The sequence below is a fragment of the Hypomesus nipponensis genome, chromosome 10 (genome assembly GCF_054491055.1).
Source record: "Hypomesus nipponensis isolate SF chromosome 10, ASM5449105v1, whole genome shotgun sequence".
Taxonomy (NCBI): domain Eukaryota; kingdom Metazoa; phylum Chordata; class Actinopteri; order Osmeriformes; family Osmeridae; genus Hypomesus; species Hypomesus nipponensis.
In genome coordinates this window covers 14010679-14029072 of record NC_140370.1, presented here as the reverse complement: position 1 = coordinate 14029072, position 18394 = coordinate 14010679, and the positions used below count along the sequence as shown (strand labels likewise).

At 51.2% G+C, this 18394-nt stretch overlaps 1 protein-coding gene across 1 annotated transcript in view; it reads right to left on the bottom strand.

The window, feature by feature from the left end:
* Positions 1–251: 251 nt before the first annotated feature.
* The window catches only part of ece2a (endothelin converting enzyme 2a), a 55239-nt gene continuing 37096 nt past the window's right edge, over positions 252–18394 (bottom strand). The window contains exon 4 of the mRNA XM_084708289.1: positions 252–763. Within this exon, the coding sequence (XP_084564415.1) occupies positions 476–763 (288 nt within the window). The 3' untranslated portion in view covers positions 252–475. The remainder of the gene's footprint in view (positions 764–18394) is intronic.

Sequence of the window (18394 nt, the reverse complement as noted above, 5' to 3'; positions counted from 1 at the left end):
ACACTATAACACTGCCGGGCTAAGCTAGCTACACATGTCTGGTCCCAGCTGCGGAGGTGTGGGATTCTACCCAACCGCTACGCTGCTGCCAGAGGCGTAAACTAATACCCACACCCTGAGTGGTTATGGAGGTATCAGACTGGAAGAGACAGGAGTAGACTAGATGTGTTTCCATCACATTTAATGCACCTCAGCAGTCAGTACTTTTGTATTCACAGGGAATAAAAACAAACTGGTGACGTACTTGTAAATTATGATTATTAAGGATAATTAAAGTCCTTTTTATTGACCATCCCAAAGGATAATATTATAAATCATGAAATCACAGCATCATAGAATAAAAAAAAAACTAAACCTGGCTAAAAAGATAAAATATCAAGTTAAAACGGGTTGGCACAAGCTCCTGTTGGTGTGGATAAGACATGGTTATGTATCAGTTTGGTATTGTAAAAGGCATTTCCTCAGTCCCGTCCTCCTAAAGAATGATATTTTCCAGGAAGTTCTCGGTATCTTCTTCCTGGGTTGTGACCTGAGTGGGCGTGGCTTCGGCTTCCTCTAATAACCTCGTCTCCAGACCTGCATCCTCAGGGCTAAGCTCCTCCCCTTTGGTCAGCACATACAGGAAGTAGTGGAAGCCATCTCCGTAAGTGTGGTGATGCACAGACCAGCCGAAGCAGCGGCGGGCGTACAGGCGCTTCCTGAAGTGGGGCTGGGCGAAGGTGATGGAGAGGAAACGTCCTCCTGGCTTCAGCACCCGACTGACCTGAGGGGGGAGAGAGAGGGCAGAGAGAACAATCAAACAAGATGGGAGTCAGATGGCTGAGCGGTGAGGGAGTCGGGCTAAAAATCAGAAGGTTACCGGATTGATTCCCCGCCGTGCCAAATTACATTGTGTCCTTGGGCAAGGCACTTCACCCTACTTGCCTTGGGGGGAATGTCCCTGTACTTACTGTAAGTCGCTCTGGATAAGAGCTAAATGTAAATGTAAGATGGTGGCCAGCCTGGTCCGTACAAAGACTCCAGTATAGACACCATTTGAGAGCGTTCTTCACTGACACTATCATCATATTTACTGCTTCACTGTCCTGATAATAAATAGCTAATCAAGCCAAGTCTAGTGGCTCTAGCATTGCCTAGGGGAAGGGTCTAGAGTTGCCACGTTGTAGAATGGTGTGGCTGTAGCATATCCTAGTATGGCCTAGAAGGTTCTAGCACATCCTAGTATGGTCTAAAAGGTTCTAGCATGTTTCTAGAAGGTTCTATCACGGTCTGGCCGGGTTTAGCAGGTTGTAGAAGGACCTAGTAGTATCTGTGTCTCTCCTCCCATCGGGCTGTCGTGACAGTGCATTTAGCATCGGCACTCTCCCGTATGAATCATTTCTGCCTTCACAACATTCCAGCTTGTTAGGCCTGTGTGGGTGTGTGTGTGCGATGCACGTGTGCACAGGGATGCTTTACAGATGAGAAGCCATGGAGCTGGATAGAACTCTCACATGTAGACAAAACACCCTCAGGAACGAGCAAACACACACAGGGGCAACCCACATGGAAACACACCCACCCACATGGAAACACACCCACCCACATGGAAACACACCCACCCACATGGAAACACACCCACCCACATGGAAACACACCCACCCACATGGAAACACACCCACCCACATGGAAACACACCCACCTACATGGAAACACACCCACCTACATGGAAACACACCCACCCACATGGAAACACACCCACCCACATGGAAACACACCCACCCACATGGAAACACACCCACCCACATGGAAACACACCCACCTACATGGAAACACACCCACCTACATGGAAACACACCCACCCACATGGAAACACACCCACGGAAACACGCACCTGGCCTTAGTCAGCTGCGACAGCACAACACACCTCTCCTAGAGCCGCAGTAAGACACTACAGAGGCTGTATATAACCAGAAACGTGGCTTTGACTCCGAGAAAACAGACAGAGAGAGAGAAAGAGAGAGCGAGAGAGAAAGATAGATTCCACAGTGGACCAGACATCTTCATAGACGTGCCGCTGTTCATTAAGATTCCCTTTGATGGGCAGGAGGAGGAGGGGAGAGAACAGCCCTCCGCAGAGGGGCTCACGTGCGGCTGGATCAGGAGGGGAGGCGTAGCTGGTGCTGAGCTGCACGCCCTGTGGAAAGGAGTCACTGAGGGACTCCAGAACCTGGACCAGGGCCCCTCACATGATCCACGGCCACCAGCGAGCAGCTCCACGGTGAATTATTCACTGTCTGTTATGACAGGGGACCAGAGGGGAGGGGAGACAGGGAGAGAGAGAGAGAGAGAGAGAGAGAGAGAGAGAGAGAGAGCACACCAGCAGAGAGATGACAGCACTACACTAGAAAGAACAGTGACTCACCTACATGCAATACAATAGGAGCAGTGTGCGTGTAGATGTGAATAGCGACATGAGATCGGCGCGTCAGCCTTTTTCCAAGCGGACATCCCACAATATTGCCGTTAAGAAGACCCCTCCTGATGGCGGCTTTGTTTGTTTACACTGAGCCAAACAAAAGGCGGCAAAACGCCGCGCCGTGTGTGATTGTGGACGGCAGGATAACGCTCTGTGGTCAGAGGCATGAATTCAGCGTCCTTGCAAGCGTGCATAGTTTCACCATGCCGGCTCTCCCTTTTAAACTGACGTCAATTTGGCTCTGTGACTTCCTCTGCTGCCAGCCGAATGCCGGTACAATAATAACCCCCCCCCCCCCCCTCCTGTTCCATGGTTGTACCTTTTATAGAGAACTGCAAGGCAGCATAAAGACGGAACATTCCGGCCTTGAACAGGCTGTGAAAAAAGGGGCTTTTGATGGTTTGTTTGCTCAGTACAAGCCACAATCTAATAGGACAGGGGGGCGCGTGCCCCTGCGCGCCCGCTCCAGAGGCGTGCAAGCCCTGAGGGGGCGCCGGGGCTGACCCACATCTGCACGTCAGGGAGCGCTCCGAGACGTGCCCAGCACACATGAACAAGCGCTGTGCGGAGGCGGGTTTGAGTGAGGTGAGTCACTCACTACCACCATCCACACACACACACTCACTCAATCACACACACACACATTTAATGGATATGTAAACATCACTGGAGTGTACCTGAAGTGCATATGATTACAGCAACAATAAACAGTGAAGTGCCCACGTGGATGTGGAATAGTGACCTCCATGGCAATCAGGGGGAGGACCTGAGATGAGAGAATCTCACAACACCAGACCAGTCACAGCTCCTCCGACTCAGGGACTGACTGACCGGTATCTGTCTTACTGGAGAAGCTTTGGTGTGCTGATGAACAGTAGCTCGAGAGGGTTCATCAGAGGCCAGGAGAGTCATGTGTGTGTGTGTGTGTGTGTGGGTGGGTGGGTGGGTGGGGGGGTAAGAGGATCTAGATGTGTTCTGGAGCACCTCTCTCCGCTCAGAACAGAGTTAACCAGGAAACTGCTCGAGTCCTCTACTAAGGTTTCTCACACACACACACAAACACTGCTTTTTCAACGTACACACACATAAATGATGTCATTGCTTTCTAACACACACACACACACACACACACAAATGATGTCAATGTTTACCCGATACACACACACACAGGTGATGTCATAGCTCCTGTATCACTGAATAATTGAGATCAGCGGAGACTTGGTGTCCTAGCGACCCATTTCGAAGGTACTGTGACAGTCCTGCCTCAGCAGAACCATCTCAAACACACCTGCACACAGTGATCCACACTGACGACACACCACACCTAACATCCACCCGTCTCGCGTATGTGATTGATATATAGAAAACCTTTGGTCCCTCTTAAATGAAATGTATGTATTTAAATGTATTGGTATAATGTATAAAGTAATGACTAACTAAAGGTTTAAAGGTAAGGCATTTCGAAAGTGTGTTTCAGTGCCTGTCTGGTGTCACTGCGTGTGAGCTGGCTGTCTGACTGACTCAGGCTCTTCTAGGGAAAGAACGAAAGAGTTTCAACAGGCACGGTGAGAATGGGCTGAGCCATCTGGTCAGAGAAAGAGAGAAGGACGTCCTTCATGTTCCAGTCTCCTCCAGGTAGATCTCTCCTCCCGAAAGAGATCCCCATGGTCTCTCTTTTCCTTTTGTTCACACTGGCTCGAGGATGAGGGAGTGAATCTACCCTGGCCTTCTAAGGACACAAAAACATGCATATCCTGTGTTAGTCTGTCTGGGTCAAGTGAGGATGAGAGGGTGTGCTTCTATTGGAGGGGGACGGGGACAAACTGTGGGAACACCTGCTAATTTCTTCAGAGAACCCCCCTCTCTCTCGCTCCCACCACACACACACACTCACACACACACACTCCTAACCCCGCAAGACCTGCACCAGGGGGGTATTCCAAAAAGCAGGTTATGCAACATAACCGGGTAAGTTCACCCCCAGGCTGATTGACAATGTTGCAGGAACCTAGTGGCAATGTTGCTACAACGCTGGGTGTCAGCTGGGGAGTTAACTTACCCGGGTATGTCACATGACCTGCTTTCAGGAAGACCCCCCCAGGTCTGCTGCTCTGGCTGCAGCCTCTCAGAGCCAGTGGGGAGGACATCGAACATGGTTTAGACATCACCTCGGCTGTCCTGCTCCATCAATGCTGTGGGGGGAGGGGGGAAGGAGAGTAGGCAACCTTGGAGGATTGAGACGCACCCCAAAATCAGTGTGAACCTGTCTGTGTATTTCAGGCTAAGTGTGAGTGGGCTTCACATGACGATGGAGTGTGTGTGTGTCATGTATCTAGCTCCTGTCTGGGAGAGAGAGCCGATCAGTGGGTTGGAACAACAGCAGAGTGCTATCTCTGGAGCGCAGACCTGGATGGACCGCAGCTTGCTGTCTGCTTGAGGGAGGCGTCATACACACACACACACACACAAAAATCCGAAAGCACACACACACAGGAACAGAATGGTGGAGGGGAGCAGATTTGATTTAGGTCATCGTTTCTCTTTTCCTCTCGTCTCTCTCTTTCTTTGGTGCTTCCCTCCTTGTCGTCTTCCTTCCCAGCAGTGCTGCAGACCTCCTCCCTCCATCTCGCCCTCCCTCCATCTCGCCCTCCCTCCATCCCTCCGTGGGAAAAACAACGTGCATTTCAAATCAACGGCTTCTTTTCCACGTCACCTCACCCGTAGCCTGCAGCGAGGCATGTGGACGGCAGAAACGTGTCACCCTCTCCCAGAGAGAGACCAGAAAGAGAGAGAGAGACAGAGAGAGAAAGAGAGAGACAGAGAGAAAGAGACAGAGAGAGACTGGAGAGACCAGACAGGAGGAACGCCAGCGAGGGAGAGAGATAAAGAGGGGCGGGAGAGGAGTAGAGGCAGCGAAGGAGAGAGACAGGATAGAGAGAGAGAGAGACAGAGAGGGAGAGAGAGAGAGGTCTTAATGCCAGCCTCCTAACGAGGCAGATCTCCTCTTGCCTCCAGGGGCACGGGTAACAGCCTGCTTTGCTTTTTCCTTCATCCCTCCATCCTTGTCTTATCCCCCCCCCTCCCCCCATCTCCCAGCTCCCTGCTTCAAGGACCCAGTGTGCAAAGCTAAGTCACCATCTGCCCTGTAGAGAGAGAGAGAGAGAGAGTGAGAGAGAGAGAGAGAGAGAGGGGGGAGAGAGAGAGAGAGAGTGAGAGAGAGAGGTGAGAGAGAAAGAGGGGGAGATAGAGAGAGAGAGAGAGTGAGAGAGAGAGAGAGAGAGAGAGAGAGAGAGAGAGAGAGGGAGAGAGAGAGTGAGAGAGAGAGAGGGGGGTGAGAGAGAAAGAGGGGGAGATAGAGAGATAGAGAGAGTGAGAGAGAGGGGGGGAGAGAGAGAGAGACAGGAGAACGAGCGAGAGAGAGACAAGCCAGACAAGAGACCAAAGGAGAACTCTGCATTGCTTGGAAGCAGAGATTAAAAATTCTCTTTGAGGTGTTGTTACTCCACAGTGCACGTGAGACCACAGCGCACGTTACACCACAGTGCATGTTAGATGTTTCTGCAGACACGATGCGTACATTAGTGATTTAGAAGAACAGCGTTTTAGCCAATGACCTTCAGGTTCCACCTGTGTCTGTGTGGGGTCCCTGTGACCACCATGACAGGGATCCTGCAGGAGACCAGAGGAGACCAGAGGAGAAGAGAGGAGAAGAGAGGACACCACAGTTCTCTCCACTGCCTGGCTGTGTACCGCTAACATTACATAACCAGTAATAACAATATCTGGACTGACAGGCTAGGGAATTGTGTGTGTGTGTGTGTTTGTGTTCTGAATGCACAATGAAAAAGAGCATGGGTTCGGTTGGTGATTATGAAGTCTGTATGCCAACGAATGATTGTGCTGTTACACTGGGACAAACCTTTGAGAGAAAGAGAGAGAGTGTATTTGAGGGCTTAATTTCACAAAATTTGAAACAGGTTAGAAGATGGACCACTGGTTTCTAATCCGGCTAAACAGCTGAACAGCCAAAAAATAAGATAGTTCTGGCCGTAAGTAAATAGAATTGATCGAACAAGATCAACTCTGTATGCAGAACTGTCCTACTCAGATTCTTTAGTCTCCTGGACATCTGCCCTATCTGGATCTACAGGTAGTCTAGAGGAGTTCAGCAGGGTATATCGATTGTCTTTTCCTGCTGTAGCTTCAAAGACATTCCCAGATGGTGGCACCTACGTGTGACCTGCAGACACCAGCAGGCTCCGGGGGTTACCGTGGCAATAACGTCACATGGGAAGGCTCCTCCCATGACAGACACAAACAGGAAGGAGTGAGGCTAACGTTGGCTTTCTGAAAAGGACATCTCAGATGTAGCGACCTGTTCGTGGGGCGTCTCTGCAGTGGAGGGGGAGAGGGAACACACACACTCACACACACACACTCTCTCACACACACACACACACGTCTTTCCTCACACAGCCTGCTGTAAGGCCACCCACTGAAAAGCTGAATAATACATCACAGACACCCCTATCCTTTCCTCTTCCTTTCTCTACTACTCATGCCCGCATGGGGATTCCAACGTTCTCAGTGTGTGTGTCTGTGTGTGTGCGCGCCCCTAAAAGAGCGAGGCCTTTGTGTGGAAGAGAACCAGACAGACAGACAGACAGACAGCTTGGAGGGCCGGGTAGCGAACTGTGTAGCCAACACCGTAGCTTCCTCTGTAGCTCCACCTGTGCAGCAGAACTGTGTAGCCAACACCGTAACTTCCTCTGTAGCTCCACCTGTGCAGCAGCATCTCAACGCTCAGCAGGAAACTCACATACACCCCTCCACCCTCCTTCCAGCCCTCCCTATACCCCATCACCACCCACCCTCCCTTCCTCGCTCCCTCCCCCCTCCCTCCCGCCCCTCCTCCTCCACATTGGGAGTAACCATGGAGACAAAAAGTTTAGAACTACCGAAAGTACAGTATCTAGGTCACAATGCAACACCTCTCCAAAACAAAAACAGGGGGTGGGAATTTTTTTTGTGGTCTGGTCCACGCAGAGAAGCAGAGTGGCCGGATCATTCCAGAGAGAAGACATTGTCGCTGGCGTGGACACATTCATTTCCATGACAAAGCGGTTGTGTTTGCACAACATTTCGTCAGCAAACGACAGAAGCTCCGAATGAGAACGTTTGGCAGCAACACCAAGCTAGCTAACCTTAACCTTAGCTACGTCCAGTAAGAATCATCTCCCAGCTTTCCCTGACTGCACAATGGTAAGAATGTGTCTATCAGTTAGCAGCCTAGCCTACATGCTAACTGGAGGTGGCTAGGCTAATGGTTTAGGATAGAGAACCTGGGGGCCGCTGGATTGTTGCCAATTCTGACTAAAACCTGAAGCCCAGCCGGGTCATGATTGTGCAGGTTTGCGTGGGGGTTAAGGGAACCTCAGGAAGGTTTTTTTTTTATGGATCAATGGGCATGTGGAGACCTCTAGCTGCGGGCTGTTGTTGCACGTGCTGTGAGAAGCGACCGTGTGCGTGTTTGCATAGCTGTCTAACCGATTCGTATCTTCAGATTCAGCAACCCCACTCTCCCCTCAGCTCACTGAGCTAAAATTAACCATCCTTTCTTCTTTTCCAAAAAAAACCTCTCTCTCTCTTTTATCTCTGCCTTTTTTCCTCCGTCTCTTTCTCTTCCTCTCCCCCCCTCCCCTCCCCTTCCTCTTCTCTATGGGGGTCCAAGGGAGAGGTTTGTTTTAATTACTGGGCTACTGTTCAAAACTGAGTCACACACACACACATACACACATCAGACACACACACACACACATCAGACACACACACATCAGACACACACATCAGACACCTACACCCACCCACTAACACACTCCGCCTCCCACACCCACGACATCATCACCTCTGGGTGTTTGTGTGCGTGAAAAACAGAGGGAGCGACAGACAGAATGAGAGACAGACAGAAAAAGGGGACTGACGGACAGAGGAAGGGATACAAAGAGAGAAAGACAGACAGAATGAGAGAGAGAGAGAGAGAGAGAGAGAGGAGAGAGAGAGAGAGAGAGAGAGAGAGAGAGAGAGAGAGAGAGAGAGAGAGAGAGAGAGAGAGAGAGAGAGAGAGAGAGAGAGAGAGAGAGAGAGAGAGAGAGAGAGAGAGATTGTCTTTGCCTCCTCCATGCACTTCTGAAGGACACCTTCCCTCTCAAGCCCTCCAGAGAGCCTGTATCTGACTTGGGTGTAGCTGCCTTGCCCAGGGCTGATGGCTCTGTCCCCCTCAGCCTCTGGTGGAACCCCCCTGTCCTCCTCACAGAAGAACCATTGGAGACCCTGTCCCTCACTCCCCTCCTCCACCCGCATACTTGAACGTGTTAGTCACGATCCTTCATTTGTCATCTCACCTTCTGTAGTTACACCACAGGCTGTGGAAGTCCTTCATTCGGACGCAAACACTGATCTGACTTCAAAGATGGAGAGTCCTGTCTGTCTGCCACTTTATTTATTTACAATTCGGTTCACTACTTTTCTTCTCGCTCTCTCTGTTACTCTCTAAAGCTAAGCCTTAAGAACCAGGAACACTTATCACCCTTAACAAGCACTCACTACTGTTCTAATATGTAATTATCCATTAAGTCATTGTGGGTAGACATGCATTAGCAGGAGCTGAGTAATTACTTCATTATGGCACATGCACCCCCATTTAGCCACACTAGCACTTTACTAGCGACAACCGTGGCAAGCACATTCCAATTAACCATTGGCTATTAACCATTAGCTATCAGCCCTTAGTCCTTATAAATGACAATTCTTTGGACACAGACCAGCCAGTGTTTTCAGGGGTGTTTTCATAGCACAGAGGCCTAAATTCATCATAGCAGCTGAAAGGGAAAATGTTTATCTTATGGACTTGGAAGACCAACTTTCCTGTCAATTTTTTTTGCAATTAACATAAAATGCTAATCCCAGTTGTCTACGGTTATGTCATGTCTCCCGTTCTGAAGTTACTCCTCTGGCCCTTTAAAGGCATTTGGAGAGTCTGGCAGCACTTGGAGAGAGAGGGAGGGAGGGAGGGCGACAGAGATAGAGACAGAGAGAGACAGAGAGAGACAGAGAGAGACAGAGAGAGAGATAGGGTAAGAAGGAAGAGAGAAGGAAAAAGAGAGTGAGATAGAGGGAGAGAGAGAAGGAAGAATAGAGTGAGATAGAGAAGGAAGAAGAGAGGGAGATAGAGGGAGAGAGAGAAGGAAGAAGAGAGGGAGATAGAGGGAGAGGGGTAGGGAGGTAAAGTGGGCCAGTGTGTCTGCCAGCTCTGTGTCTCCTGTGGGACAGAACAGGGGCAGCCCAGTGGAGTCTCCAAGAGCACATTTACACACTTCCAGCAAAGTGACAGGCATCCAAGCAGGCAGGCAGGCAGGCAGGCAGGGAGATAGGCAGACAGGGAGACAGGGAGATAGACAGACAGGGAGACAGGCAGGCAGGGAGACAGGAAGGCAGGGAGACAGGAAGGCAGGCAGGCAGGCAGGGAGACAGGAAGGCAGGCAGGCAGACAGGGAGACAGGAAGGCAGGCAGGCAGGCAGACAGGGAGACAGGAAGGCAGGCAGGCAGGCAGGCAGACAGGGAGACAGGAAGGCAGGCAGGCAGGCAGACAGGAAGGCAGGGAGACAGGCAGGCAGGGAGGGAGACAGGAAGGCAGGCAGGCAGGCAGGGAGACAGGAAGGCAGGCAGGCAGACAGGGAGACAGGAAGGCAGGCAGGCAGGCAGACAGGGAGACAGGAAGGCAGGCAGGCAGGCAGGCAGACAGGGAGACAGGAAGGCAGGCAGGCAGGCAGACAGGGAGACAGGAAGGCAGGCAGGCAGACAGGGAGACAGGAAGGCAGGCAGGCAGGCAGACAGGAAGGCAGGGAGACAGGCAGGAAGGCAGGGAGACAGGCAGGCAGGGAGGGAGACAGGAAGGCATCCAGGCAGGGAGACAGACAGACAGACAGACAGACAGACAGACAGGCAGGCATCCAGGCATCCAGGCAGGGAGACAGACAGACAGGCAGACAGGCAGACAGGCATCCAGGCATCCAGGCAGGCAGGCAGACAGACAGGGAGGGAGGGAGGGAGGGAGGGAGGGAGGGAGGGAGGGAGGGAGGGAGGGAGGGAGGGAGGGAGGGAGGGAGGGAGGGAGGGAGGGAGGGAGGGAGGGAGGGAGGGAGGGAGGGAGGGAGGGAGGGAGGGAGGGAGGGAGGGAGGGAGGGAGGGAGGGAGGGAGACACAGACAGGCAGGCAGGCAGGCAGGCAGGCAGGGAGACAGACAGACACTTTCTCACAATTTCTTACTTGGAACAGAGGAGAAGCAGAGGACAGGAAGAGGAGAAGCAGAGGACAAGAAGAGGAGAAGCAGACGACAGGAAGAGGAGAAGCAGAGGACAGGAAGAGGAGAAGCAGAGGACAGGAAGAGGAGAAGCAGAGGACAGGAAGAGGAGAAGCAGAGGACAGGAAGAGGAGAAGCAGAGGACAGGAAGAGGAGAAGCAGACGACAGGAAGAGGAGAAGCAGAGGACAGGAAGAGGAGAAGCAGACGACAGGAAGAGGAGAAGCAGACGACAGGAAGAGGAGAACAAGACATGAGAAGATGAAGAACACAGAGAAAAGGACATGGACAGATGGATTTTTGAGCTGCTGGGCCGGGACTACATCTCCCAAGTGACCCTGCTGTTCAGATCCCGTCTCACAGCCCATCGACCCAGCTCCCTCCCCCTCACACCTTCCCTCCTCTCCCCCTGGAGAGCACGGAGAGATGACTCATCCACCAACAAAGTAAAACTCCCTCGTTCGTCCCGGTTCCTTTCACTAAACACTGCGGATCCACACTTTATCTTCACAGAGAACGGGCCACTTGAAAGCAGCTAAAAATAATTGGGCTTTAGTATACGTTCCTGTCTCCATCTCTCTCTCTCTCCATCTGTTGCAGGACGTATCTTGAGAAGAGTTTGTTGCTCTGCTATGGAATCACTGAGCTTCCCAGCACTCATCTGTCAGAGGACTAGCAAGTCCATTTAGCACAGAAGGTTACAGGACAATGTTATACATATGAGTTTCCTGTACAGCACCCAAACAAACACGCACACACGCATGCACACGCACTCCCCTGGGGGAAGTCTAATGTGTTGGTAACTCATCCATGAGAGATTGATCATGTACCTGAGTGCTTCTTCCCCGAGTTTGTAACTGGAACACACACACACTCATTCAGATGGACATACGTATCGGATAGAAACATCTGGGTGCTTGGAATTGGAATAACAACAAGAAAAATAGAAAGGAATAGAAAAATGGCCAATGTTTCACATGAAAACTGAGTGTGTGTGTGTGAGTGTGTACACTAAATAGACTGAGTGAACCAGTTAATCTTCAGTCACCTTCTCGCTCTCAGACTTCCAGGAACACATTGCACACGTGTGATCATAAGTTCATGCAGCTGGAACAAAAGATGGAGAGAATGAAGGGAAGAAGGAGAGTGAGTCTAGTTAGAGACTCAGACTCCAAAGCAAAGTAACGCACACACCTGTATAGACAGCAGCATATTCTCAGTTTACACACACACATTCTGCAGGGTACCCAGTGTGCAGACCGTGGGTGGTTCTGTCGTCGTGTCGACAACATCCTCACAAACACCTTGCAACGGCACATACAGACTTATTTTTCCGGCTCCTAAGTTGTTCTGGAAGTTCAGGAGATAACAGATTGCGAAAAAGAGAGAGAGAGAGCGATAGAGAGATACTGAAAATTGAGAGAGTAATTGAGAGAGAGCTCGCCCTCGCCCTGACCTCGCTGGGTTAAATCAGTCAGGCAGGGAAGACGACTGCTATGGAAAGCACTCAGGACCCCTCATCAGGTAATGACCTCCTCCAGCTGAAGCAGTGCACTCTGGGTAAGGAGTGTAAACACCGCTGGAGGGCTGAGGTGTCCTCTAAGCATGACCGCAGTGCTGGAGTGGAGGGGGAAGGACTGGTGAACACATGTTCCTACAGGATTTCTATCAGACTCTGAGAACAGGGCAAAACAAGCAAGCTAACCCTTGCAGACTGAGTGGGCTAAATCACAGAGTTGCTAATGTAAAGCTAGACTGCTGTGCTAATGAATAAACAATGTGGCCTGTTGGGGGAGGGTAATTTCTGAGTAATTTCTGCAGTTGGTAGAACTGCATCTAGAGCCTGGAGTTGGTCCATGCAGATGAGGTCCAATCTCTGGCCTGTAGTTAAGCCCATGCAGCCAACACTGACACTGGATCTGCTAGTCTAGATGTCGGGGTTCTCATTAGAAGCTGATGGAGACAGCGTTGCAGGACCGGAGGAGAGAGGAGAGAGAATCAGGCTTGAGTTCTACACCCAGGGGAACCAGGGCCGGGCCCCAGCCCAGCAGGGTGTGACTGTGCTGGGGAGGAGGAAGAGGGAGAGGAGGAGGGAGAGGAGGAGGGAGAGGAGGAGGGAGTGATGGGGACTGCAGCAGGCAGAGAGATAGTGAGAAGGACGGAAGGAGAGGGAGATTTAATTGAGTAGGCTTGGAAGCTTAGGTCTGCTCTCCCCTCTCACTTTCCACTGAGCCCTGACAGTGTCAGACAAGAGTGTGTGTGTGTGTGTGTGTGTGTGTGAGAGAGAGAGTGTAAACATCATTGTTGGCCTGTTAGTGGATATAAGGCGATCTGTGTGTGTATGTGAGAAAGAGAGAGAGGGAGAGAGAAAGTTTGTGTGAGAGACATAAATAGTGTGTGTGTTTGTGTTTGTTTGAGTGTGTATGTGAGAGAGAGATAGACAGTGTCAGTGTGTGTGTGTGTGCATGCTCAGCTCCTGGGGGGTTCAGCAAAGGGAGGGCGCTCTAATTTGAGTTCTCTGAGATGTTTGTTTTCCACACAGAGAGCAATTATTTCCTCCCAGTTTGTTTGGCTGCTGTTGGGGGCTACAGAGTGAGCTGCAAATCAGACACTCAGGCTAACGACACACTCCACCACACACTCACACCATTTGAGCTTGCAATCACACACGGGGGAAAGTATGAAACGCCGTTATAGACCAAGAATACTTGGTTAGAAAAACTTCCAAACTTAACTGCGTACTCCACATTGGGAAGTTGCCACCAAATCCTGTTGTGTTCAACTGGTGGCCTCACTACAGAACACGTCCCGGTGGCCAGTACACAGAAACTTGAAAATGAAACCGTCTAATGACTTCTATTTTAGTGACCACAACAAGACGCTAATGATGTTGTTCCACCTGGTCACTCTACCAGCTAGACAGTTAGCTGGTCAACAGCCCTCCCAGACTGCCGGAACTCTCTGCCGTGTGACTGAGGGGGTACAGACCTTCTGAGGGGCCGGCTTTCTCACCAGGCTGTTCTGGTGACCATCCCCCCCCCCCAGGCCCAGCCATGAGACCTGTGTCTATATGTGCTGTGTCATGATCCAGAGTCATTATCAGGCCTGGGTATCAGCACGGCCTGGAGTGGCCTGGCTAAAGCTGGCTGGCAGGCGTGCTAATCCAGCCTCGTTTACTATTTCAGGCCCCTCTTCAGCAGATTAAACTGCTATTTCTGACACGGACGCGTGCGAATGCCCGTATTACCGGGCCACAGAACCACAATCAAGCATTTAATAGGACAGATGGGTGATGGGGGGGAGAAGGGCGGGGGGGATTCCCACGCCTAGTGACCTACTGCTACTCCCCTGGTCTGGTGGCTGGCGACGATGGGTGCCATGGTGAGCCAGCGGCTGGTTGGCTGTCTGTCTGATGCCTGGTGGCGGGGTGGGGGGTGATGAAAGTGGGGGAGGGACTTGGGTAACTGTGTTTGTGACTCCCTGTTGGTGTGTATAATGCTCCTGTTAACGGGGTGCTGAAGCACAGGAAGGGACGTGCGGAAAAGTAGTGAGGATAAGCAAGGAAAACATACTCACACACACACGCGCACACACACACATGCACAAACACGCACACACACACACTGTGTACGGCTCCTTTGACATAGCAGACGGCCTGTCCCTGTGTTTCTTTATCAACGTGAGTCACTCTAAACAACCACTTATCCTTCTCTATCCTCTCCTCCTTCTCTCTCTCTCTCTCTCTCTCTCTCTCTCTCTCTCTCTCTCTCTCTCTCTCTCTCTCTCTCTCTCTCTCTCTCTCTCTCTCTCTCTCTCTCTCTCTCTCTCTCTCTCTCTCTCTCTCTCTCTCTCTCTCTCTCTCTCTCTCTCTCTCTCTCTCTCTCTCTCTCTCTCTCTCTCTCTCTCTCTCTCTCTCTCTCTCTCTCTCTCTCTCTCTCTCTCTCTCTCCAGCGCTACAACTGAACGAGACATTTGTATTCCAGTTCCATTTCACTAAGTTACATAACCCTTCTATCTCCATCTCCTCACTCTTAACCAAACAGGACTGAGATGTATTGCCTCTTATAGGACACTAAATACGCAAGCTAGCCATTTCAGCGTTGAACGCCGTCCTATTCATTTGAGGAGATGGATATGCTAATCAGCAGGCTAATCCTAATCATAACAGAGGTCATGAAGGCTGATTGCATTTGCTGGGAGCAGCCCATATATCTGACTGCTGAGGCTGAGGTGTAATGATGCAGCTACAGATGTAATGTTCAAGGAGCACTTGGTGCTTGCGTCCAAAAGTGTAGAAAAATCAATATGCCTTTCACTGGCATCGGACTGGTCTACGGGCAGCGACGCACCTAGCGGACAAAAGTATGTTCTGTCCCCCAAATACACGCTCACAATAACATGCGCATGCATGAACACTCTGTCTCTCTGTCTCTCTCTCTGTCAGACTAGGTTGAAAAGTTTGGGCAAAGACTGAGCTGAGAACAGCTCCATCGCTGGTGGTCCACATCCTCTTATCTCCCTCTCCCTGCCTCTCTCTCCCTCTCCCTCTCCCTCTCTCTCTCCCTCTCTGTGAAGAGTGAACCACTCGGATGCCCTGAGCTCAGCTAACCTGAAAACGTCACTTCCAATCTGACAAGACACTCGCAAACGTCCTCACTGGTGCTGAGTACTGGTGAATCGGTACCATATTCCTGAGCTATTTTTACTGTGCTCTATCCTGGGGGAGGTGTGCACAACCACCCCCAACCCCCTCATCCCAACCTCTCTCACGTGCCTGTTACACACGCTGCATGTTCAAACCACCTCTCTCTCTCCTCACTTCGAGTCAAGCTAGAGCCTAGCTCATGAAACGAGCATGATCAACAGAGTTGATTCTAAGACAGCACTGAAATAGTGGCTGTGAATCACTATTGATATCACTTTCCCTTATAAAACGTCAGAATCATCTCTGGATCTTCTTCTCCTGGGCCCTCGTACTCCCTCCCCCCCCTCCCTCCCTCCCTCCCTTCTCTCCCCCCTCCCTCCCGGGCCAAAGTGAAGATGACCTGAGGGAGTGTCAGGTCAGAGAGGAGCACCCTGGATGATGTTTATCATAACGAGGGACTGGAGAGACAACCTGGTGGCCAGAGCAGACCAGGAACACAGACACAGTCCTTCACACTAGTGCCTGCCAGCCCCCCCCCCCCCCCCCACACACACACACGTGTGCCCCGCACACAAAGATGACAGAAGGCCGATTACAAGTCTGTGCACACATACTCCATGCAGCAAAACATGCCGTTTCTGCACTAAACATTGCGGTTCAAATCCAGTTGGATTGATTAGACTCTTGAAGGACTGACATGAAAAGAAGCTGGGATACTGAGCACTTATCAGACAGGACGAAGACCCAGGAGCTAAGCTGTACCCTCTGACGCCGCTCTGAAGACCCAGGAGCTAAGCTGTACCCTCTGACGCCGCTCTGAAGACTCAGGAGCTAAGCTGTACCCTCTGCACCGGTCGGAAGCATGAGCCCAAACAGACATGACCGTAGCAACATATGACAGGACATGAACCATGCCAGGGTCAGGTGTTGACAGGGTCTGAGGGGCTAGTGCTGGGTGCTGTGATCCCACAGATCTGGCTGGGTAGCCTTGTGGCTCACTGGGGCTGCTGTCTCTGGTGCCCTGTCATCCCCGCTACACAGCTCGTCTTGGTTCAGAGTCTTTCCCCCTCCACCGCCGCCACCCCTTCCCCCCACCCCTTCCCCCCGCCCCCTTGTGACCTTCTGCAGCGTCGTCATCGTAGCCGCATGGGTCATAGCATTCAGCCGCCTCAATTGTCTGCTTTAGGCCATCGAAAACAAAAGGGTGAACAACTAACTTTTTCTTTTTCACTCTTCCTTTGGGAAATTGTGGGTGCAGTGGACAAAAAGAGAGGGAGAAGGGGGAGAGAGAGAGAGCAGAGAGAATGAGTCACTGCCCACCGCCCCCCGCCCCCCACCCCCATCCCCCAACCCAGAAGCATGCGCTGTCACAGTTTCCATGGAAACCTGTTGCTATGGAAACAGGCCCTTGGACGGACTGGAGAGAAGTCCAAGACTGGAGAGAAGGCGAGAAGAGGAGGGCGACGGCGGAGGACAGGGGGGGTCTGAGGGAACAGAGAGAGACAGGAGAGTTAGAGGGAGAGGGGGAGAGAGAGAGAGACAGAGAGAGACAGAAAAAGACAGAGAGAGAGAGAGAGAGAGAGAGAGAGAGAGAGAGAGAGAGAGAGAGACAGAGAGAGACAGAGAGAGAGAGAGACAGAGAGAGAGAGAGACAGGAAAATGAGCAAGAGAGAGACAAGCCAGAGAAGAGACCAGAGGAGAACTCTGCATTGCTTGGAAGCAGAGATTAAGAATTCCCTTTGAGGTGCTGAGAGAGTCAGCAGAGCAGACTGAATGAGCTTGTGGACTGCAGTGCATGTGAGACCACAGAGCACGTTACACCACAGTGCATGTGAGACCACAGCGCACGTTACACCACAGTGCATGTGAGACCACAGCGCACGTTACACCACAGTGCATGTGAGACCACAGCGCACGTTACACCACAGTGCATGTGAGACCACAGCGCACGTTACACTACAGTGCATGTGAGACTACAGCGCACGTTACACCACAGTGCATGTGAGACCACAGCGCACGTTACACCACAGTGCATGTGAGACTACAGCGCACGTTACACCACAGTGCATGTGAGACCACAGCGCACGTTACACCACAGTGCATGTTAGATGTTTCTGCAGACACGATGCGTACATTAGTGATTTAGAAGAACAGCGTTTTAGCCAATGACCTTCAGGGTCCACCTGTGTCTGTGTGGGGTCCCTGTGACCACCATGACAGGGATCCTGCAGGAGACCAGAGGAGACCAGAGGAGAAGAGAGGAGAAGAGAGGACACCACAGTTCTCTCCACTGCCTGGCTGTGTACCGCTAACATTACATAACCAGTAATAACAATATCTGGACTGACAGGCTAGGGAATTGTGTGTGTGTGTGTGTTTGTGTTCTGAATGCACAATGAAAAAGAGCATGGGTTCGGTTGGTGATTATGAAGTCTGTATGCCAACGACTGATTGTGCTGTTACACTGGGACAAACTTTGAGTGTGTGCTTGTCGTACGCGTGTGTGTGTGTGTGTGTGTGTAGTCAGAAGGAGCTCCCCTCACAGCAGGAGGTTCTGTAAACTCACAAATCAACAATCCTTTTCACCACGGTGACTCACACCTCACAGACAGACAGAAGAGAAATACAGGTGTGTGTGTGTGTGTGTGAGAGAGAGGGACAGGGAGAGACATGAAGAGAGGATTCTACCCCCTGCATCCTCTCAGAAGAGAACGTTAAACTCAACAACTCCCTGATTAATTAAGTATTGAGATGTTTTTGATGATGTCTGGTAAACGGTCTCACTCCATCTCTCCACCCTCCTCTATCTTTACTCCATCTCTCCACCCTCCTCTATCTTTACTCCATCTCTCCACCATCCTCTATCTTTACTCCATCTCTCCACCCTCCTCTATCTTTACTCCATCTCTCCACCCTCCTCTATCTTTACTCC